Raw genomic sequence first — 24,872 nt, 5'->3', positions numbered from 1 at the left:
TTTGCATTAGCATGCAACACTTGAAGTACGCCTGTTTCAGATGCTCTGCCTGCACTGCTGACACAAAACATTAAATAACAAAGCATCTCATTGTTTTGGTTTTTAATTTAACACCATTTTTTTTTTTAGCTTTTAATGTTGGAAACCTCTATTTGAGACTACAAATTTTAGACAGAGAAGGTCTTTTAATACAGATTTATCTCCTTACAAAAAAGAGACACACTTGAAACACTATAAAATGCTGATACCCAATCAATTACAAACTTGAATGTGCTTTTAGGTTTTATAATTACTCATATTTCCCTGCAACTTCCTTCTGTGTAGTCCAGGATATTTTCCAATAAATTCTGCTTGAAAGTCTGCATGGAGCACAACATTTAATATGTATTCAAATAAGCAAAATATTCATTATGTAGATAATGTACAAAGCATGGATAAATAGTCCATTTACATTTTCAGTTATTAAACCGACACACTTATCTACAGCGACTTGAGCGAATGCATTCAAAGGGCTGAAGGAAACAAATACCAAATGTAAAATTGATGAAAGTTTTCAAATAAATATATAAACACTTAACTTTAATAGCTGTATAAACAAAAACAAAACCATCCCCTGATGAGCTCCAATTTGAATTTGAAGCACAACTAAGCGGGAATACACCCACAAGACTTTTTGAACATACTCCTTTTATTCTGTCTTTTTCATGTACAATACTACAGTTCTCTATTGTGCGATACAGTAATCTTCCTCAATCCTCAAATTGTGTTCCCCCTTACTCGCGCGCGGTTAACGAACAATGCTTTTGTGTGCCAACACTTTAGACTTTGAGTAGGGAGTTGTTCAGAATGAATTAGTCTCTCTTTACGTTAACCTTTAAAACCCAAGACCACAGTAGACTGGGAACAAATTCAAACAAAGCCAGACAAAGATTGTGAGAACACAATGAATAGCTGATCTAGCTCAAAATGCTTCAGCCTTCACATAGACCACCTTGGTTTCGTAGGGCATGCAGGTCATGTAATAGACACATCCATTTAATAAGATCCATGTTGTCACAGTGATCCAGATGTGGCAGTTAGCAGGCAAAAATGCCACACGAATAAACATGGACATGGTTTTTTATGTTTTCAGAAATGTCGGCTTTGCAAAGATTCTCTAACAATCCGATACCTCAGGGTAAGACACTGTTTTGGAAGGTGGCATTCAACATAAACACAAGCCTCATCTGTTTAATCTGCATCTTTAATAACCCTGTAAGACATGCTTTTTAAGGGTTTTCAGTGTACTCAAACTTTAAAGAAAACAATAAACATGTAGAAATGTCTTCCCATAATTGGTTTCTGAGGCTGTTTTTATTTCTTCAAAATAAGTATCTTTTTCTTATTACAATCAATCTGAGCATTGAACTATGAACAGTTATAGCTCCACTCAGATGAAAAGTAGTAAACTGAAGCACTATCTAATTGTTTAGCTGTGTTGTGTATTGTCATTGTCATACTGTGAAGCAAAGGTGATCAGAAGCCTTATTTGTATAAACTAAACTGCATTCGTTTTGCATAAAAATCTGATATGAGTAATGATTTTAAAAAAGAAAGAAAAAAAGAAATGAAATCAGCAGATAAACTAGGGAGCCGAGGAGCTGAAAACACATTAGAATAAACTGCTAATTAATTCTGTCCTTTCATCACCACCACAGATCTACATCTGTACCGGTTTTCTGACAAATACAAAAATCTCACATTATTAACAGAAAAATGCTTCCCTTTACATCCTTTTTCAATTCACCATGTTCACCCCAAATGAATGTCATGTCATTTGTCACACTCATCCTAGATGAAATGCAGCTGTTGTGATGATTACAGATAGCGTGGCGGATGGACATCGGATGAACAAATAAAACAAGACAATTAAACAATTAGCAGCCGTTTCCCATTCATTGAAAGCCCACCATAGAAATGATTTCCCCTGCTCAGAATCACAACTACGAGGGAAAATCTAACCAGTATGCATCTACGTGATTCGGTAAGGCTGCTAATCATTTCTTTGAAGACGGCTGTGAACAGACACCACATATAAAAGCATACCATAGGCGGCACCCCAAAACACACTGCCACCATTGCGCAGCTGGCCATCACGACATGTGTCATGTCAACAACTACACAGTGCAAAATTTGTGGGTAATGCCTATTATAGCCCATTGTTTCCTATGTGTGTTGTTTATTTATTCTGCCCTGCACCTGTAGAGTCAATCTACACTGCTACAGTATAGCATGACTGTGGTCAAACTGTGGGATGTAAGCCTCAAGACCACAATACAAGCTGTCCTGTCATTGACAAAAGTGGAAGCCGATGGAAATTTATTCTACAAAGCAAAATTTTGCTCAACACTGGGTAATAGGACAGAAGTAAGAATCGTTACTATGTGGTGCATTCATGTACGTCAATCTGTGTAGGTACAAAAAAAAGGGGTGGGGGACCGTCATGATGTGCGTCATATGGTGGCAGTGTGTTTAGCACTTGTGAGTGAGGCTCCACTCAAAATATATTTTTAAATATCAAACAATCTGGTGGTTTGACAGGTGGCTGTGAAATCTTCTACTTTCACAGTGAACAGCTGCAAGGGACTCCAAAAGTGACCTGTTTTTACTGTTGAAAACATGCCCATTAAATCTCTTCCTGCAGTTCTATGATTATTCTGTTTCAGTCATGTTTTACCTTTGCTGCAGGGTGCAAATGTTTGATACCCAAAAGATAGACTTTAGGTGGAGCACTTTTACCCTCAAACTTTGAAGTGACACTGACATAAGTGTTAGACAATCTACAATCTGATGGAGATGACAGACAGACTGAACCGGGCTTGAATCCAAGCGACCTCATGCTGTGATTGAAAGTGTGAAATGATCAGGAAAAAGCGACACAGAAATGGCATTTCCCTTTTATTATCTTATTAACCAAATTTTCAACTGATCTCGTGAGATAAGCTCTGCGCACTTGCTATCCCGAGAACAGTTGAGGTTTTCAGGCAATATTTGGAAAGCATGCGGCAGTCAAATCAATTTCATGAACTCTGATGAGATCATTCCTTGGGGTTTTTCAAGAGGCAGCTGGGAAATTTTCAATAAAAAGGGATGATTTGATTTCAGTGGGAGTTTTTGTCATATCTGGAGGCAAATTTTACAACACTACTCCACTACATTTCTGTGCCACGCGGATTTTTCCTACCTGATAGATCCTGTTTAGATGTGCCTGTAGGAAAAAAATGTAGCGCATGTAATGGACTGGCTCAAGAATTTCTCTATGAGCTAGAAGCATTAGGCTCAAGCATTTTCCTCCTCATTACCTCCCAACTGTAGCAACACACCAAGGCCTTGGAGAGTCAGGCCAGGTGGGACATAGATGTATGAGAATACAAATCAAGTATTCACTGCTTTTGATGGTTTGCACATGGAGTAATGCAGAAGACCCCAGAGAACAAACTGGAGTATCAGGATGTAATGGAGGGTAAGAAGCTGGCTCTTGACCAGTGCAGAGCCAAAACAAATTTAAAAGATGGCAGCAGAGTATAGACAAATAACAATTTCATATAAATCAAAATAACTTTTCAATCACTGGCATGAGAAGAATAATGGAAATAGTGATTGAAAGTGCTAAACAAACACTTGAACGTTCAAGTGCTCGTTCAAGCAAATACAATAGAAAACGGGCAAAGTTTAATTATCGTGACTTTTCTGGGAATGTTATAATTAGGTTTCTGTTGCTGATTTTCGTGGCATTTGAGAAATCTCAAGTCAAATCTGAATCTACTCCACATTACTGACTGACTATAATTGAGCTAATTACAGGAGATCCACTGGGCCATCTCAAAGGAACTGCTAATTTGGGGTAAATAATTAGCAGTGCATAAACCTTGTTGGGGGCATTCTGCAATGAAACTGCAAGCTGAGTCCCCCACCTGCAAGTAATCAATATACCACTTCAGTTTAGGTTAAAGATATTCAATTCCTCTCCTCGAGACACCGGTGTCCTGCAGGTTTGTGTTGCTCCCTTGTGGGTACGACCTAAGTGTGTCCCAATTTCACATCACCCACAATAAGGTATAGTAAAAAAACAATGTACTTTTTCCATTTTGTACACAGAGGAACAGATGCATTAAAAGATAAAGATAAAATTGCAAACTGTAAAGGAAATAGGTGTCTTCGGGCATTATCGTTTTTCTTATTCGTTTTATTCATCGCTAATTTTTTGTTATGTCATTTTCTCTTAATAACATAGGAAAAACTTTAAAAAAAATAGGGGTTAGAATATATTTATAGTATGCAACTGGGACACAGACTATATCAAACTACTTTGCACCAGGTGCAGTTCATTAACTCCAGAAGGAAAAATGCATACAGGCACTCACGGACCAGGATCGAGTGCCTAGGATACATAAGTATCTTGCTACTACTGTTCACTCGCCTCCCTGTAATCATTTTACCTGCTCTCCTTCTGTGAAGACATGACCTCCGTAGCTCCAGGTAATGGTGGGAGTTGGGTCCCCCGACGCCTCGCAAGTCAGGGTTACCTGTTCTTCCATCTCGGTAGCAGTCTGGTTTATGATGTATGTGATGTTAGGTTTGACTGTAAAACAAAAACCCAACGTCATCACACCTGCTCCATATAACAAGGCAGCCAGGTGTTACAGCCGCACGAGTATTATAAGCACAAGAGAAACTCTAGATTTGAAATGAGTTCAAAGAGGGGATGAGGATCAGTAGTTGACAGGTAAGGGGGATTTTTATGGCAGTAAACCTGTATTTAAGCTTTCCCAGTCCCAGCAGCAGTTACGCTGTGATAACCATGTGTGCCTCCAAACGTAATTTGTGTAATAACTTATTTAGCCTATCTCAAAGGAGCCGGCTTTCATTTTTGTTTACATTGGAGACAACTGTCAAGTTACACTACACTCGAGTTAACCTGAAAGCGCAGCGGGGTGCTGCAACGGTGACATGAGCCGAGCAAACGGAAGTGCTGTTTACGAATCAGTTGAGCATTACTTCGTGCTCCCATCTTTTCTATTCCGCTCCAAAAAGGATGAATGCATGGATTATGCAATATGCTGAAAAAGCGCAGCCCCAGACAGGATCGTAAATATAATTTGTAACCTGCCGCCTAAGAAAACAACTGCGACTTGGTTTTAACTGCTATGATCTCAACTGATAATTATTAAATGAACAAAGAAGCAGCGTTTAAGAACTTGTACTTACAGCCACGACTGTCAAAAGGCAGTCAGCACGATTCAGATCATAGCTTTTTAAATAGACTGCATGAGCTATTTAAAGCCTGATCCATTCCAATACTTTATCATAAAAACATTAGGTACATGGGTTTTACATTCAGAAATGTTAAGGAGCTATTTGCTAGGCTAATATCATTCTATGTATTCCAATTTCCAAAGGCTCGTAAAACTGATTTTCTAAGATTCTTAGTTTAAGCTTTTATGTCACATAAAAGCATACCCTAAAGTTAGACTGGTTTTGGTAATTTAGTATAGGTACACTTCAGTTTTATATTAAACAGCTGATATAAAAAGGAGCCCAAGAAGGGTGTTGTTTTCGGGTGGAGAACATGGGTGAAAGGACAGGCTTGGGGCTCTGGTGGAATCAGTGCATAAGTAGCCATGACCAATATCTGCCTGAAGACTAATGTTGAGAGTAGTTAGTAAATTGGATTGGGTAGCTTGCCCTCTATTGCTTGTATTTCACCCTTGCACCTGTTCTGGCACACGTATTAGTGTTCATCTGTGGATTTACAGCTTTACAAATAACATGTCTAGCATTTTAAAAGGACGGCTGATGCCAGGTGGATGAAAGAGAGACAGAGGCCAGCTTTTATAGGCTGTAAGACCCAGATTAGTTGTATTAGCTGATGACCCAGCCCCCAACCTCCCAAGGCTAGCGCAGTGGTTGAATAGTTAAAATAATTAATTTATATGCAATTGCTTTTTCTTGACCTAGATGGAAAATGTCACAAGGTTGACAAAAGATACGATAGAGAATTTAAGATGAAACTACACTATCTCTAAGATATAAACCAAAGAATGTCAGGTCAAAGTCAGCCTCATTGTCAAAAACCATATGTACAGATCATACACAGGAATTTGAAACTGCAGTGCTCCCACGCCTCTTAATGTTACACTAAAACAACATAAAAGATAAAAAGATGTATTGTTGCATCAACTTTTAATTTTTACCTTTATTAGCATTGCTGCATACTTTAAATAAAATTGACGAATGAGAATCCTAAGAGCTGGGAATACAGAAATTCCCAAAAGGAGGTTGTAAATTTACCTGTGCACACGTTTTTTAAAGAACTGAAAGAAATCTTTATACATGTTAGCAAGAAATGAATGAGATGGAAATCACAGTGCGATGATCTGTGCCATTTGTCAAGCAGGTTGTTTTTTGTGAACACTCAGTGTTTCAACATGATCTCATTTCTTTTCACTAAGGATGGTCTACTGTATCTTCAGCTAAGCACTGAAGCATCTGTCCTTAGTATATAGAGAACCTGACTAGTCCTCCTTGTGGCTAACACAATGCTTCCAGGGATCTACTCTAGAAGCCAGGTTTGGAAAAAACTGAGCCTGTTAACGAAGAGATGAGGGAAACGTTGGCTTTTCTGTTCTAGAAAAGAAAAAATCGACTGTGACCCAGTAACAGACACCATGAATCTAACCTGCTCACTGACAAGTTTTCTTCCACAAACTTTGAGATTCCCTCTGATTTCTCCCTCCCACTACATCTGAACTAGCTGACTGACACTTAATCTCATTTCCTCATTCAGTCACTTTTAAAGAGCATACCAGAACAGACTGCAGCTCTGCAGTCTTTTCTTAGTATTTAGGGCATTTATCTTTTTACAAATATTTAAATCCCAGTTCATCAGTTCATTATTTTCTGTGTGTAAAATGCACAGATTTATAATCGGTGATTTATTATCAGCTTAGAATAAAATCTATGGTTACATCTTTCAAACTCTGTGACTCTGTGGACATTAAGGCAGCTGTCAGGTTGTCAGTCAATTCCCCTGCACTAAAACATTTACTGTATGTTACTGCAGCAATCATACTTTAAATAAACCGTATTTGTATAAAGCTTTAGACACATAATATACTGATCATTCATCAATCATTTGTCACAGTGTAATCTATCTCACTGATGAAAAGATGTCTGTCATAGAGATGATGTGAATATTTGAGTGAAAATGAGCCTGAAATGACTTTAACACTGAACTAAATGCAGTTTAAAGGAACATTTTAAAGGCTACTGACATACTGATTGTATTCTGATTACAATTCATGCTGAAATATGTTGACATGTTGAAATGCAGTCATTAAATTCTGTCAAGAAATATACTGAAGGGTACAAAGTCTGAACATAACTGACAAATTTATCACTAAAAGCACACTTAGTGTGTCTAACTAATATCCGATCCACAAGAAAACAAATTCTTATATGTTTGATTCATATGTTTGTCGTCAATTTCTGCCACCTGCTTTTGTCCCCGTCAGGTTACGGCTGAATAATTAGATTTACTAGATAATTAATTTCTGATGTAAATACTGGGTTGGATTCCAGCTTCATCTAATAAAAAATCAAGTTATTTAAGTTCAAGGTAATTAAAATGACTTTTTTTTTTTTTGTCCCGCACCTGTTTTTCTGTTTTTGTTGTTTTAAGATGAATGGCACGGTCTACATTGAAACACATTCATAATTCTTGGTCCAGTGGATTAAAATGGAGGCTCTGCTCTTTGTTTACCCATTGTAAATGGTAAATCTTGGTATTGGAGCATCACTGACGATGGCTTACTAAAATATACTCACAACTGATCCAGACACATTACTAAATACAATGTTTTGATGGATCATCCAGGTGAGGAAGACTGTTTACCTGGACGTTCTCCCACTGAAAACGCTACGTCCAGATGAACAAATCAACTTTTTGGGGTTACTACATACAACTTCCTCCAAGAAAGATCCTGTGCCACCACAGAAAACGCAGGATTGTAGCTTTTGCTAAACGGAAGTAAAGAAACCAGAGCTTTGTGGAAATATTTCACAAAATAATGTCTTAAATGATGGCAACATACAACAGTCATTTACTAACTCTAAAGAATCGAGCTATTGCCACTTCTCTTGATTTGAAAACTAAACTCCCTCGGCTAGTTCACTGATAAGGTACCAAAAGACTGGCACTGATACTATAATTGGGCTTTAAATTATGGTCACTTTGAAGTGACAAGAAAACCTAGTGGGCAAAAACAAAGGGGGAAAAAAGGAGTTTAGCGATTTCAGCTGAGCTCATCCCACTTGGCTTGCTCTCTAAATCCTTAGGCTCCATCCCAACATGAAACAATCACAACCCACACCGACACACCGTATTTTGAATGCCTAAGAAAACAGACACAAAACCGTACTATTGTTCTTCTCCCACCTACATACACATATACCTCATTCCCACACACTTGGAGCATTTTATAATTCCACTTTCGTTCATGTAAATACACAAAACAATCTGTCTTACCAAACACTTTCAGACTGAGTTCCTTTTCAGTTTCTCCAGCCTTGTTCTTGGCAATGCAGGTGTACTCTCCTTCATCCAGTTTGGTAACATCCATTATCGTCATTTCTGAGCCATCTTCATTAAAGCTGTACTTCTCTCCTGCCTCAAGGTTCACTTCGTTCCTGTAGAAAAGGCGAGTGTTAAACCCTGTATCCATTTATCCACACAAATTTAAGCACTCTTCTTCAGCTGCAACATTTTCAGAGATTTACTTTTACCAGGATTTCAAATTTCATCATCCTTCCATCTAAAGAAAATCTAGTTATGTACATCTATAGACAGACCAATAGTAGTTTCATGATCACCAAATTACAAAGTGAAATTCCAATGTTAAAAAAGCATAATATTGTTTGGCATTCTTTGGCACTCCTTTTGACATTTGTTGTTTACATTCAATTCTACAAAAACATCTCATTTATTTTTATTCCAGCCTCGTAGAGTATAAATTATTACAAAAAAAGGCCAACTTTTGGCTCTTGAATTGTCTGCTCTTTGTGACCCTGGATCTAAGTTTTGTGCCGAGTTAACAGATGAACAGGAACAGTTTAACAAAGCAGAAGCCTATCAATGGCTCTGAATGGAGCCATTGATAGGCACAGAATAATGTGGCTATTGTTGTCATGCTAGTCTTCATGTTTCACTGTTTACATGCTCCTTTGATATCCTGTGATTAAGTATCCTACTGCAATGAATAAATCAGTTAGTAGAGTATCCCAAATAACCTAGAGTGCCCTGCATGCACATAATAGTTACTTTGACCTGTAGGCTGGTCTGAGGTAGTGCACAGAGCCAGTAGCATTCCTGTCACATTACTGTATAGATATTTTCATGGAGACTGGGTTTGACTATTCAGATAACTGCATGCTAAAGTCTTTAGACAAGTACTGGATGGGAAACTCAATCCAATAAAGCATTATCATATAGCTTTTCTCTGAAAGCAAGGCACCCAGCAGCCTATATTTAGTGGGCTATTCGAACTACAGGTTAGTGATAGGGGAAGGGTTGAAAAGTGTGCAGTTGCCACTTCTAACACATTATACAAATTATACTGGAAATTAGTCATTTTTTGTTAAAAAAGATCAATGGAAAAAAATATGTTCACTTATTTTCAAGATGATACAAGCTGATATTTGGTCAGTACACATACAAATTATGCAGCTCATTATTTTTGATTAGCCCTGCCTCATTAGTCTGTTGCTGCCAGCTTTTATCTCTCCTGACGCCACGTGTAAGTCATTTGTGGTGTTTACAACAATTGCCTTTACAGAGCCGACACCCGCGATTTTAACGAAATGGTTCTATGAATTGAAATGTTGGTCTGGCAGTTGGTTATTCCCGCATTCACTGCAGTTCAGACAGAAATATGTATTTGATTGCTGTTAAAAATGTACTTTTGTTCAGAATGAAATGCGTCAATAATTATTAAAAGAATTACCATAGAATTTTTTTTTTTTTACATGCACGTATGTAACCCCCCAGAATTAACCGTAATAACTTGCTACATGTAAAACTGATGACACTTCCATAATTATCAACTTTGCTTTTTGTTTAATGTTTATTAGCTGATGTTAGCACAGCATCCAAGGGTGTCGATGTGGACATTTGTCAGCATTTAGCTCAAAAATCTGATGTAGCTGCTTATGCTATTAGGTAAGTTCGGCAATTATATAAAATTAAACTCGATTAACTGATTTGTTTAAACTTTAACAGGGTTTAAATTAACTAACTAACTAACTTAAGAAAATAAGTCATCTTTACAAGTCATCCTACACTTGCCTGCCACTTTGTTAGGTACATCTGTTCAACTGTTCATTAGTACAACTATCCAAATAGTCAATCACTGGCTCCAGCGCACTACATTTAAGCATACAGACTTCAACAAGATTAAACAACTTAAACTGAACTCAGAATGGTGAAGAAAGGTGATTTAAGTGACTCCAAATGTGGCACGGTTGTTGGTATTAACCAGGCTGGTGTGACTATTTCAGAAACTGCTGATCTGGGATTTTCCCCCTCAACCAACTCTAGGGTTTACAAACAATGCTCCGAAAAAAAGAAAATATCCAGTGAGTGGGAGTTCGTTGGGCGAAAGTGCCTTGTTGACGCCAGAGAGAATGGTCGGACTGCTTCAAGCTGACAGAAAGGTAAGAGTAATCCAATTAAAAAGACAGAGGCAATAAATGCAGCAAGTGATGAGCCACAGCAGCAGAAGGCCGCACCGGGTGTCACTCCGGCCAGCTAAGAACAGGACACTAGAATAGAAGATTGCCAAAATGTCGACTGGTCTGATGAGCCTTATTTATTGCTTCAGCATTAAGATGGTAGAGCCACAAATTGATGTAAACAACACAAAACATGAATCCTTCCTGAAATGTTTAGGCTGATGGTGATGATCTAATAGATGTGGGTAATATTTACTTGGCTGCTTAGTACCAGATGAGTATTATTTAAAAACCTCAAACTACCTGAATAGCTGACAATGTCCATCCCTTTATGACCACAGTGTACCCAACCTCTAATGTCTGCTTCCTACAGAATAACACCATGTCACAAAGCTCTGATCATCTCAAACTGTTGTTGGGTTTTTTGAAAATGACAATGAGTTCACTGTGCCAAAATGTCCTCTAGAATTTAATTCAACAGAACACCTTCAGGATGTGATGGAATGAGAGATTCACATCATAAATGTACAGCTGACACAATTTGCAGCAACTGTGTGACCCCATCATGTCAGTATGGACCAAAACTGAGCTCTGAAGGCAAAAAGTGATCTACGAGTATAAATCACGTCAATGTACAAAGATGCAAATGCCAAAAAACAACAATGATAATAACAAAAAGGTATTTACTGTACTTGGTTTTATTAGGTTTACCTTGTCCAGGTCACCATGGGTTCAGGATAACCATCAACAGCACAAGTCAGGATAGCCGGCTGCAAAACGTCTGCTGTAGCATTTACCTCTGACTGCCATATCCTGATTGACGGGAGCACTAAGGTACAAAGGGAAAAATAAAATAGGCAGACACATATGCAGAATATAGTATAGCTCTAGATATAAAGAGTGCAAGTGCAAGAGAGAGCAAGTGAGAGGAAAACCAGAAACAGAAGCAGCGACAAATTCAAAATACTTATTTTAGACACACTCATTTGCTAGGCTCAGAAGTTACAGGAAACAGACTTCATTAGCATGAAACATCTTTGATACACGGTTGCTCTGGGCAACTGTTTCCACATTGATGTTGAGCCTGGTCGCCTCTAAGGATCTACAGCTTATTTAAGCATCACGGGACACCTGCCACACACAAAATATTCAGACAAGAACAAAAAGGAAGAGGAAAAAGCGTGAGGGGACGAGAGGGTCGCTAACCATTCACAACGACCTTGATGACACGCAGATCAATCTCGCCGCGCGCCATCAGGCGACCCTCGCAGGTATACAAGCCCTCATCCGTCTTCTTTATGCCACGGATTTGAAGGTGATTGTTATTCAGTACTTTAAACCGAACTGGAAGGAAGCAAAAGATAATACATCTTCAGGTATGCATATTTGGCAAGTTAATAACAGCAGTAAATGCTACATGATAAACAGCTGTTAGCAAAGAAGTGAGTAAGGCATCAAAAAAGAAAACTATCTGAATCAACTCAGCTATAAAGACTTTGTTTAACTTAAACATTTTAACACTAACATCTTAGTCACTGAAATGTTTGGTGACAAAAACTGGAATGTCATTTTATTGCTCATTTGATATTACCTTAACTATCAAATTTGAGGCCATATATCCAACAATCATTTTACGAGCTCCAGAAAAACAGAAGAGAATCTAAGCAAAGCCCACATGAACTCCTTCAGTCTGGGATAAAATGTGAACCGAATAAATGTAGTCACATAATAATCAAAAATACTATTGCAACCCACACATAAGCGCATGTTATTATTTTTCAGTGAGCAATAACACTGCCGTACACATTATTATACTGCTCAGTGTCAAGGGTGAATAACAGAGAGTCAATTGTATTTTCAAATTCAAAATCAAATTAATTTTTCCCTTTCAAAGCACAGGGTGAATCCCGGAGAAGAATGGCAACAAAAGCAGTGGATGACTCATTTGCGGACATCTCACATTTTGATTCACCAAACTGCAGCCATCAACATAATCTCGTGGCTAACAAACAAAATAAACAATAAAAAAGCAAGCTATAACATCCTGAGAAGTAATGGTCAGTATGGCTGAAATCATCTTATTCCCTCCTCATTAATTCTGAAATTTGTTCACCTTGTTGTTCTGTGTTATAATCAACTGAAAACAAACTGAAATATAAATTCTGCATTGTTCATAAACTTACCATCTTTTTCCATCTGTATTTTCGCTCCTTTATATTTCCAGAGGACAGTGGGTGGAGGTGAACTAACAACATCACAAACAATGTTGGCATTGTCTCCTTCAGTAAACTCTTGGGGTGAGGGTGCGTTTTGAAAGGTGATTTTTTCTGGAATAAAAAAAGAAAAGCACTATATTCACTCAGTGACATAACGAGGTTCATTAAAGCTTTCACTCTCTATGATTGCCCTGCTATGGCACTATGTTTTAGTAAAACACTATCTTTAAAAGTAGTGCTGTCTATGCTAATAAATCACAACTGAAAATGATCAAACTGAAGGAATGCTTAACATTTTTTACCAAAAATCTCATTCATTTTATTATCACCCTAAACAAGCTCCCCTGGCTCAAGTTACCAGAACTGAAGCAATATCTAGCCAAGCCATTTCTAAAATTGACTGGTTAATGGAATTTGCTGGAAGCTTTTTAGAAAGAAGCAGAACTGCTACCTGACAGACTTCAGCAGGACACAAGTGACAGAATTGGATTCCGAACTGGAAAGCTATAGAGCTATCTCATCAAGGCTTAACATATGAAGCCATTTAGCTGTAATGCGCAGCTCATTTCTTGAAATGGTCGGTAAAAGTTTAAATGTAAAGTCTGCTCCTGTTAAACTGGCCGTCTGCATGGGGCAAAAGCAGTTATAGGTTATCTCTTATATGGCTTGCAAGCTGTAGCACTGAACTAACTATGCAAACTGCTGCTGGTACTGTACAAATGTTCATTCACAGGAAGTTGTGATGTTTTGTACACTTCTGTGCACAACATTGTGCATTGCTGTTAATATGGGTGACCACTTCTAATAACATCCTGAAACAGGCCCTGAAATAACAGAAAAGTTCTGTTTGGAAAATAATTTCATCTCTGACGGACAATTGCTGATGCTTGGCATTCATGGAAAATAAAATCCATTACTCACAAGAACTGCACAACAGACAGGATCATTAAGCAGCCTTCTAATGGTCTTCCGACCGTTTATTGAACTGATGAAAAATCCATCCTCACTTGAAAAGAAAGAATAATGTGTTGCCCTTGAGCAGTCAATAAAATACTATGAGTTCAATGAGCAGGATTCTTTTTCTTCTGTGTTCACACCACTCAGTAATTTGGAGTGTGTACCGTATACTGTGGGGTGGGGCGGTGGGGGGAAACTTACGGAAGATCTTCACTTTGACTGTCGACTCCGCTTGCTGGTCTCCATTGGTAGCGACACACTTGTATGTCCCAGCACTTTCCGTCCCGGCTTTATACAGCGTGAGGGTGGAAGATGACTCATCGTTACGGGTTACTGTTGTGTCTTGTCTGTTCGGCTCTATCCTGTCCCCGCTTGGTCCAAACCAGTCTATGTGCTTGGCAACGCCTACAACTAAGACAACAGACAGAACAGAGCAGTACATAAGAAACAGGTATCTATAGGGTAACACATTTCAAATCAGAGAAGTCAGCCACTGCCCACAGACTGTACATTGTAGGTGGTTCATGCTCCTGCAAGGAATGAAGCGTGTGGTTTATGCATTTTAGCTGTGTCTAGTAACTAAGACATCAGAAAATGTTATATGTTTTCAAGGTTTGATGCTAAACAAACAAACCAAAAACAAAAGGACACTTAATCTCATCATTCATTGATGACTGATTGATGAATGTATGATACACATTCAAGTAACCGGAAAACCACTTAACATAAAATATGAAGGGGGGTGTAGTTGTCCACTTTAATCCTGCAGAAGAGGAAGTGTGGCTGATCAAGCAATACTGTGTATTCGTACCACAAACATCCATGCATATTTATCCATACACCTAACACATGGATAAATATGAACTGATTCCAACAGAAACACAGACCTCTGCTATGTTTTGTCTAGTTTAACCACTTTAAACTCATTTTTTGCAAAACAGTCTAAAAAGTGGGTGAACTGTTAAGGTGCAGTTTATTAAAAAAGTTTAAAATATATATAACTTGGAACATTTTGATAAACTTACCTTCACACACAAAGAATTTGGACTCTCCAAGACTAATCTCACCGTGGGTTGGTGTGATCTGTACTTCCAATGAAACTGCAGCAGAAAAACAAACATACAATACAAAATTAGAATCAACCCACTAAGTGAAGCGCTGATTAAGAATGCTTAACAATGTTTCAACACTGAGATGGAACAATTATTAAAACAGGAAACAGGCTAATTAGATGCGCAAATGTCTGCATATCAATGTGTTCCATCTATATGCAAAGGCAAAAGCAATCACCTGCAGGCAATCAGAAATACGACTGTGGGGTTCTTTAAAAATATATTTTAAGGTCTTCGATTTGCTCACGTTAAGAGCAGCACTTGAGTGTATATCTTACTTCCTCCAGAACCGAGAGTGTACCTTCAATAGCACTTTTAATTTCTACTGGAAAGGATCCAAAGACTTGCTGGAGCCAGCATCTATCTACACTTTACTGCACTTTAAGGAATATGCTTCAGTTTTCTGCCACATAAACCTGATATTATCTTTGTACATTCGTCCATATTTTTTTTACCGAAACTTAAAATGCAGTACAAACAATAAAATCAATCAACATGCACATTCAGAAAACAACAACAATGCCAATTTTGGCCCTAGCAGACATGTCACCAAAAATATGGACATTTCCTATGCCTCTGTTTCCTACAGTCCTCCTGTCCTATCAAGAGAAATAACATCAACACAGCAATGCAAATATTCCGCTAAAATTCAGCAGCTGGAACCAGTGCTGTGCTCCCAGTGTACCTTGAGACGAATTATTTTTAAAAGACTATTTAATTTTTAGAAATGACATCGTCTGGCAAGATGAATGTAATGCCTCTCAGTGATAGCCTGCACTTCATCAAAGATTGTCAGATAATACAAATCTCTTTTTCATCCAAAGAGAATGATGCCTTGAAACATTTTGTACTTAATTAGAACAAAGTGTGACTTGCTTCCTGCAGAACCTCCCAAGGGGGCACTCAGGGTTCCAGTGGATGATTAAGAATGGTGTCGAGATTGACCTGAAGTCCCACTCTATATCATGCATGAGCAATACTGTGTGGCTGTGTACCAAACTAAAGGTCAAGGCAAGAAGGTCTCCATAGGGACATCGATTGACACGGGAAAATAGCACAGTTAGTTAATAATGTAAGTTAATGTCTGGAGCTGGCAGAATTATTTCTATATTGTCAACTTGTGGAGCAAACAGGTAATAACTGATTTTATTTTAGTCAATTTGTTTCAAGTCTTCCCACAAAAGTGACACATCCCATCAAATGTGAAGTATAGTTCAAGGTTAAACAGTTAAAGGTTAAAGAGATTAAACAAAACCCAACAATATTGTTGTATTATGTTCAATTTTCTCACGTTCAAATGTGATATTCACCAAACGGCCGTTGTATCTGCAACAGAATTCTGTTTGAGGCACCAAATACAGAAGGAAGAACTCCTTAAATATTACAGACATGTAGCTTATCAGATGCACCTACATATACATATGTAGGTGCATACAAGTGTCTATTATCTACATACACATATATACATATACATACACACACATATACATACATATGTAGGTGCATACAAGTGTCTATTATCTACATACACATATACAGTGGGGCAAAAAAGTATTTAGTCAGCCACCGATTGTGCAAGTTCCCCCACTTAAAATGATGACAGAGGTCAGTAATGTGCACCAGAGGTACACTTCAACTGTGAGAGACAGAATGTGAAAAAAAAAATCCATGAATTCACATGGTAGGATTTGTAAAGAATTTATTCGTAAATTAGGGTGGAAAATAAGTATTTGGTCACCTCAAACAAGGAAAATCTCTGGCTCTCACAGACCTGTAACGTCTTCTGTAAGAAGCTTTTCTGTCCCCCACTCGTTACCTGTATGAATGGCACCTGTTTGAACTCATCATCTGTATAAAAGACACCTGTCCACAGCCTCAAACAGTCAGACTCCAAACTCCGCCATGGCCAAGACCAAAGAGCTTTTGAAGGACACCAGGAAAAGTATTGTAGACCTGCACCAGACTGGGAAGAGTGAATCTACAATAGGCAAGCAGCTTGGTGTGAAAAAATCAACTGTGGGAGCAATCATCAGAAAATGGAAGACATACAAGACCACTGATAATCTCCCTCGATCTGGGGCTCCACGCAAGATCTCATCCCGTGGGGTCAAAATGATCATGAGAACGGTGAGCAAAGATCTCAGAACCACACGGGGGGACCTGGTGAATGACCTGCAGAGAGCTGGGACCAAAGTAACAAAGGTCACCATCAGTAACACACTACAACGGCAGGGAATCAAATCCCGCAGTGCCAGACGTGTTCCGCTGCTGAAGCCAGTGCATGTCCAGGCCCGTCTGAAGTTTGCCAGAGAGCACATGGATGATACAGCAGAGGATTGGGAGAATGTCATGTGGTCAGATGAAACCAAAGTAGAACTTTTTGGTATAAACTCAACTCGTCGTGTTTGGAGGAAGAAGAATACTGAGTTGCATCCCAAGAACACCATACCTACTGTGAAGCATGGGGGTGGAAACATCATGCTATGGGGCTGTTTTTCTGCCAAGGGGACAGGACGACTGATCCGTTTTAAGGACAGAATGAATGGGGCCATGTATCGTGAGATTTTGAGCCAAAACCTCCTTCCATCAGTGAGAACTTTGAAGATGAAACGAGGCTGGGTCTTCCAACATGACAATGATCCAAAACACACCGCCCGGGCAACAAAGGAGTGGCTCCGTAAGAAGCATTTGAAAGTCCTGGAGTGGCCTAGCCAGTCTCCAGACCTCAACCCCATAGAAAATCTGTGGCGGGAGTTGAAAGTCCGTGTTGCTCGGCGACAGCCCCAAAACATCACTGCTCTCGAGAAGATCTGCATGGAGGAATGGGCCAAAATACCAGCTACTGTGTGTGCAAACCTGGTAAAGACCTATAGTAAACGTTTGACCTCTGTTATTGCCAACAAAGGTTATGTTACAAAGTATTGAGTTGTGTTTTTGTTATTGACCAAATACTTATTTTCCACCCTGATTTACGAATAAATTCTTTACAAATCCTACCATGTGGATTCATGGATTTTTTTTTTCCACATTCTGTCTCTCACAGTTGAAGTGTACCTCTGGTGCAAATTACTGACCTCTGTCATCATTTTAAGTGGGGGAACTTGCACAATCGGTGGCTGACTAAATACTTTTTTGCCCCACTGTATACATATACATACATACACACACACACACACACACACACATATATATATATATATATATATATACACATACACACACATATATATATACATATATATATATATATATATATATACATATATATATATACACACACACACACACACACACACACTATATATATATATATATATATATGTGTGTGTGTGTGTGTGTGTGTGTGTGTGTATATATATATATATATATATATATATATATATATATATATATATATATATATATATATATATATGTGTGTGTATATATATATATATATATATATATATATATATATATACACACACACTAGAGGTGGGAATCACCATACATCTCACGATACGATATTATCACAATACTTGACGCACGATACGATATTATTGCAATTTTTAAAAAATATTTTGCGATATTCAGACTCTGTACATAAAGGTAAACTTTATCAATATTCATTTTATCTAATATCAAAGTCTCGCACTCAGTCTTTCTCTCATTTCAGTCAGTTTTATTGTTGACAAACTGAACGGTTTGTATTACAGTCTAGTCCAACTTAACTGAATGCAACCATCTGGTACAATTATAGCTATTCTGAACTATGAAATTTATGAAAACTGCAGCCCCTTCAGCAACTGAAGAATTTGAAAGTAAATTAAAACAAAATATAATTTTACATTAAATAAAAAAGTTTTAAACTTAATTAAAATAAAACATGTCTTAAATGAAAATAAGTAAACTGTCATGTTTATTGCTGCCATAAAAAAAGTTAAACACATTTGGACAGTGAAGGAATGTCAGGATTCTTGCTCAGAAAAAGGAGCTGATCAAAAAAAAAGTTTTTGTGGACTGGAACATGCTCTGAAGTCAGAGCATGTTCCAGTCCACAAAAACTTTTTTTGTAACAAAATATCGATTTCTGCTGTCCCTGTATCGATACATTATTAGCAAACAAAATATCACGATACTACACAGTATCGATTATTCCCCCCACCCCTAATATACACACATATACATATATAAATGGTAAATGGCCTGCATTTGTATAGCGCTTTTCTAGTCCCTAAGGACCCCAAAGCGCTTCACACTACATTCAGGCATTCACCCATTCACACACACATTCACACACTGGCGATGGCAAGCTACGTTGTAGCCACAGCTGCCCTGGGGCGCACTGACAGAGGCAAGGCTGCCGGGCACTGGCGCCACCGGGCCCTCTGACCACCACCAGTAGTGTGTGTGTGTATGTATATATATATATATATATATATATATATATATATATGTATACACACACTAGAGCTGGGCGATAGAACGATAACGATATGTATCGCGATATAACTTTTACTCGATAGAGAAATTAAGCTATCGCGATAGACCTCGCCGCTCTTGTCCTCTTTAAAAAAAAAAAAAAAAAAAAAAAAAAAAAAAGGTCAGCCGATCCAAATTCAGTAGCGCAGAGCCGAACCAATCACAGCCGCAGCGTCACGTCGCGTGACTTGTTACGTACAGCACAAGTGCCAAGCCGCACGTGTGTTTGTTTGGGAAGCAGCCAGCGGGTAATGGAGGAAGTGAGTGTGCCGACTAGAAAAATCAACCGAGCGTGACCGAAGAGAAAACAGATGATGGTTCCAATGCCGGAGAGATTGTCGAACGGAAGAGCCATAGAAGTTCCGTAGTGTGAAGGTATTTCGGCTATTTCAAGTCTGACAAAAAACAGAGTAGCGTGCACTGTAAATTGTGCCGAAAGCAAGTCTGGAAATACAATAAACTGGTGCATGCGTCACACTGTGCGCCACGTTATTGTTTGGGTGAAATGAATTTCTACAATACTGTTACTGTTAATTCTACTCTCTGCAGTGTTTAAATGCTTACATATACACAGTTACTGTCCGTCCACACATACGACTCGGTTCTGCTTCTATGCCCCAGCTTTGTTTACTTTTTCCCACCGAGGCTTCTAGACTTCTGATTGGCCAACATTTCTGCACGGTTAGGAATCTAGCGCCACCTGCTGCTTTGGCATGTTCATAGCAGCGTTTTCCTTCATTTCTGCCTTTATGTGTGGATGGGATTATTTTTTAAAACGAAAACGGAAAATCTCTGTTTTCAAAAATACCCGTGTACGTGTGGACGTAGCCTCAGTCTCTGACTGGAAGCGCTAATTTGTCATTCGGCTTTTGTCAGACTAAAGTAACTGTTAAAACTGTTTGAAAAGCTAAGCTATACAACAAGGAGAGATTGAGAATTTCCTTTTAGTTCTCAGTTTATTTGATATTGACAAAAGTTAGTCAGTTTTGTCTGTTCTTCTGTAAAACAAACTAAGATTTATTTTTAGAATTAATACTTTGTTTCTAAGTGGAATTGACAATTTAGTCTGTTTCGTTTGTTCTATTTTGAAACTTAAACGCTTTAGCGGCTGCCTTTTGTGTAGTTTGCAATATTTGCCTTTATTTATCTGAAAAAGTCTCATGTTCCTTAAGTACATCTACCCTGTTGAACTTATTATGGGAAATAAATATTTAAATAAAAACAAGCTGCTGATTATTTCACATTTTACTTGTGAGCAACGGCACATTTAAATCTTACAATTATAGTTATTTGGCTTATATCGTGATAGATATCGTTATCGCCTGAAATGAAAAAAACATATCGTGATATGAAAAAATCTCATATCGCCCAGCTCTAATACACACACACACACACACATATGTGTGTGTGTGTATATATATATATATATATATATATATATATATATATATATATATATATATATGTATGTGTGTGTGTGTGTGTGTGACATATTGAAATCGCGTTTGAATTTGCGCTTGTTTTATGCTTTCACTTTGCAATCGCGCGAACTGTGTATAGAGAGCGACAGCACTGATCTGTGAGTGATGATAATTTGCGCACCAATTCCTCTGACATCGTCTTATCAATCGTTAACTTACTATGCAAACATGACAAGTGAAATCTCCCGCAGCTTAAACATGTGAGAGGTTGATCGCGCAGAGAATCGCTGAGCGTTATGTGTGTGTGTGTAAAAGCAGCAGGATATATATTTTAGTTCTGCTGAGCCAAATAAGACAGGTCAGGGTGAAGAAGTGACAGCCAAAGAAAAGCTTACCACAAAACGGAAAAGTTATGACAAATCAGACTATAAGGCAAAAAGAAAGTGCAGCTTTATGGTTTCATGGACAACAGAATTTCTGTGGCTGCAAAATGACAAGCTAAATAACCAGGGCTGCACATAAGTGGTCCGCAGGTGCGCATTCGCTGTCAAAATAAAAATTGCGCACAAGATAAGAAGTTGCAACGCGTGTTTGCGTACATAAGATTTTCAGGAGGAGGACAGACATTTGTTTAGAACTCTTAAAGATGTTGAAGAAGCAAGCTCCTTTAAGCAGTTACTTTGGTGTTCTTCCACCTCCAAAGAAATGTCAGGAGTCCGAACCACAAAAGAAGCACGTATTCTCAGAAAAGTAGTTGCAGGAGTCACAGAAAGATAGATAAATATTTAAATATATAAATTTCTAAGAAGGAAATTAAATAATCAGAATGCAGATATTTAATAATACTTTTTTAGATTCTTATTAGATTCTATTCTTTTTTTAAAATCTGCACAATTCCTTTCTTTAAGCTTGCCCAATAAACTGTAAATAAATATGTGAAATATAAGCAACTATTCCAATGCTAAGCTAAGCTAACATATGTGTGTGTATATTTTTGTTTTGTTTGAGAGGATGATACCAGAAATTCTGGATATGTTTGCCTAATAGATTAACTGTTGATCTATAAACCCCTTCGGCTCTTTACCCAAACTTAGAATCGATGCAATTACTGATATGAAGCTGAAAATAAAATGTTTGCTATATTTTTAGTGACTGGTACTGTGTCGTATTAATGAAAAGACAGTTATTCAGTTGTCTTACAGTTGTATTTTTAAATGTGCCTGTCATTTCACTTTTATCAGAAGGATTTTATATTCAAAGTGATGGAACATAAAATCCTGATATCAAAACTCTTGTCATTCTTTTTAAATACAAGTGTCTAATAAAAATAATGTCATGCTAATTTTATGGAAAAGGTTTATGAATTTAGTTTTAATTGGACTAACAAATGAGAACAGTTTGTATTTATTTATTTAGTCAAACAAACAGGCAACTAATTTGCAGAGGAGGCACGCCAGTGATAATTATTCAAGTCAAGAGAAGTTTATGTGTACAGCCCATTATCACATTCAGTGTCTAAAACGGTTTTGCGTAAACAATAGTTTTCAACCCAGACAAAACAACATAGGCAAAAACATCCATGCATGCATCCATGACATAAAAATGGAACGAAGGGATAAGAAATGTAAAATATAATAATTATACCAAAATTTGGCTGCGGAAAATGTTTTTAAATTGACTAATGTGATAAGTCCATTATAGGAAGCTTAATACAGAAAATAGTCCAGCAAAGGTTGAATGGAATAAGCTCCCTTAGATAAGAGGAGAAAAGATCTACTATTAGGATTAGGAAGGTGAAGTGGCCATTATGCAGAGGGGTAGGATGTGGGGCAGCTGATGATTTTACATTACAAAGCAGGAATGTCACAGTAACTAACATCATTAGCATCTAGCACTAAGCACACTGAGTAAAATGGCAATGTTCTCTGTGCATTTACTTGCCCCTGAAATTTTAACAGTAATACGACTTTGAGAATTTGCTCGGGGGAGCGTTAAAAGTGGTACAGTAAAAAACAATCAACTCAGAATATACAGTGTACTCTAATATAAAATAGAAATGCAAAGGCTGCAGGATGACCTATAACACACTAAATGCTCACCACTGCAGTGTTTGAAGACAAACAAAAGATAAAACAGATGCCTTGTAAAAGCCTGAAAAAATTTCATCTCATTACCAAAATCAAGGTCTGTAAACTAATTGTACCAATCTATTCTCTGTAAACCTGCTAAGTAGGGCTGGGCTATATCATACCGTTCACGGTGATACCGGTGTAATTTTGGGCACCGATAGGAAAATGAAATATCGCGATAGAACATGGGTAAAACGCGCACGCGCAGTGCCTTTGTTTTCATACGCACATGGCGGCAACGCAGAATGAGAAGAGCGAAAGTGGATCGTTAAATGAAACGGATGAACCAGAATTGGTTTGTAAAAATGCTGCAACTTCAGTGGTGTGGAACTGGTTTAGCTTTCGTATGTCAGATACACAACAAAGCACTATTTTTGGTAGAGCATGCTAGCGGGCCGTCGTTATTACCGTGTTGTTTGGAAAATACGGCACAATTAAAATCAATCCTTTGATTTTTCTGAAAATCGACAGTGCCCCTTATAATCCCGTGTGCCTTATGTATGAATTCTGGTTGTATTTACTGACCTCGAAGCGATTTTATGTCGTACATGGCGCTCGAAAATCTGTCAAATGTTTTAGTATGACTTTGCTAAGCTACGAAGCCGCACCGCTTGATGGATTGTCGGAGTATTACGGCTATATTAGGCAGGCGCCTCGCAGAGTGACACGTACTGTATTACCTAATATTACCGTATTGTGTGTGTATAACCTATTTTTTAGTTTTGTGGATATTATCCATGGTTATGCTGAGGATATGTCAGCCAGTTTCCACTGGAAATGCCTTTTGGTTAAACTGTCAGCAAGGAATTTGTTAAATATTTATATAACTTTAATGCACATAAAAAAACAGCTGCTTGTTTAAGTGAAAATACGTTGATGGGGTTTTTTGCACTAATAAAGTTGTGGAGTTGTAAAGCATTTTGTCTAGTGTCAATTATATCGTCAGTTAAATCGTTATCGCAAATTTTCAAATGTATATCGTGATAAATATTTTTGGTCATATCGCCCTGCTCTACTGCTAAGTAATGATAACTGTTAAACTAATAGAAAGAAACTTGGTGAGTAGTGACAGAAATGACCTATACTTTTCATCTAACTCTCCCAACTGTATGGGTTGAATTATTGTCACAAAGTCAGAAAGCAGTGAGCCCAACTCTAAAGCCTGTCAGCATACTTCACAATGCTGCTTTTCCTATTAAAATCAACAATGCAAAACCACTTTCATATCCTCCGAGCAGGCTGACATTCAAGTCCCAAAGGGAAATTTTATCACATGATCCCATATCCTCTTCCCTTCCATTCAACAAATGTTGTTTTTCCTTGTTCTGTAAGGTATTAGAATACAGTAGCAACACACCTGCACCATCTGAGAGTTTTCCAAATGGAATTGTTCTGTAGGCCAAGCACTAATTGGTTCTCTCAGATTGAAGGCAGAACCGTTGCTCTTCTTCGCTGAGAGTTATGAAGACAGGGTAATTGCTCTCCAACGAGCAGCTCACTTTTCATACATTAGTGAGGCTAACAAGCTACTGTAGTTCATCTTGTTAAAGGGCAAAAACTCTTTCAAAGCAGAGGGTGGCAAAATTGAAGAGAAGCAAATTTGTGGTCTAGAAATTTGATATGCATACATTTCCCACACAATCAGATTGTATAGGAAAACAAATATTGCAAATATTTTGAATGCAAGCTCTTGGCTGCAATAAATAGCTTACAGGGAATGAAATACGCTTTTCATATTAATATGAAAAGAGTGTAAATATTTTCTGTTTCATTATGAAACTATGGTGGCGCAAATTAGATTAGTGAGCG

The 24,872-nt window shown here is 37.9% G+C and overlaps 1 protein-coding gene across 4 annotated transcripts in view; it reads right to left on the bottom strand.

Moving 5' to 3' along the window:
• The window catches only part of ncam1b (neural cell adhesion molecule 1b), an 84,094-nt gene that overhangs the window by 24,974 nt on the left and 34,248 nt on the right, over positions 1-24,872 (bottom strand). For 2 of the 4 annotated variants that reach the window (XM_085380006.1, XM_085380003.1), the window contains exons 2-9: positions 14,966-15,040; positions 14,142-14,351; positions 12,951-13,094; positions 11,974-12,111; positions 11,479-11,596; positions 8,567-8,727; positions 4,479-4,621; positions 3,224-3,247 (exon numbers count right to left, since the gene is read on the bottom strand). In XM_085380006.1, the coding sequence (XP_085236132.1) occupies positions 3,224-3,247; positions 4,479-4,621; positions 8,567-8,727; positions 11,479-11,596; positions 11,974-12,111; positions 12,951-13,094; positions 14,142-14,351; positions 14,966-15,040 (1,013 nt within the window). The remainder of the gene's footprint in view (positions 1-3,223; positions 3,248-4,478; positions 4,622-8,566; positions 8,728-11,478; positions 11,597-11,973; positions 12,112-12,950; positions 13,095-14,141; positions 14,352-14,965; positions 15,041-24,872) is intronic. The other 2 variants (XM_085380004.1, XM_085380005.1) reach the window with 1 other exon arrangement.

The sequence above is a fragment of the Rhamphochromis longiceps genome, linkage group LG14 (genome assembly GCF_057381845.1).
Source record: "Rhamphochromis longiceps isolate RC_006_pf linkage group LG14, R_longiceps_female_GT1.1, whole genome shotgun sequence".
NCBI lineage: Eukaryota > Metazoa > Chordata > Actinopteri > Cichliformes > Cichlidae > Rhamphochromis > Rhamphochromis longiceps.
This window is presented reverse-complemented; position numbering and strand designations above follow the sequence as displayed.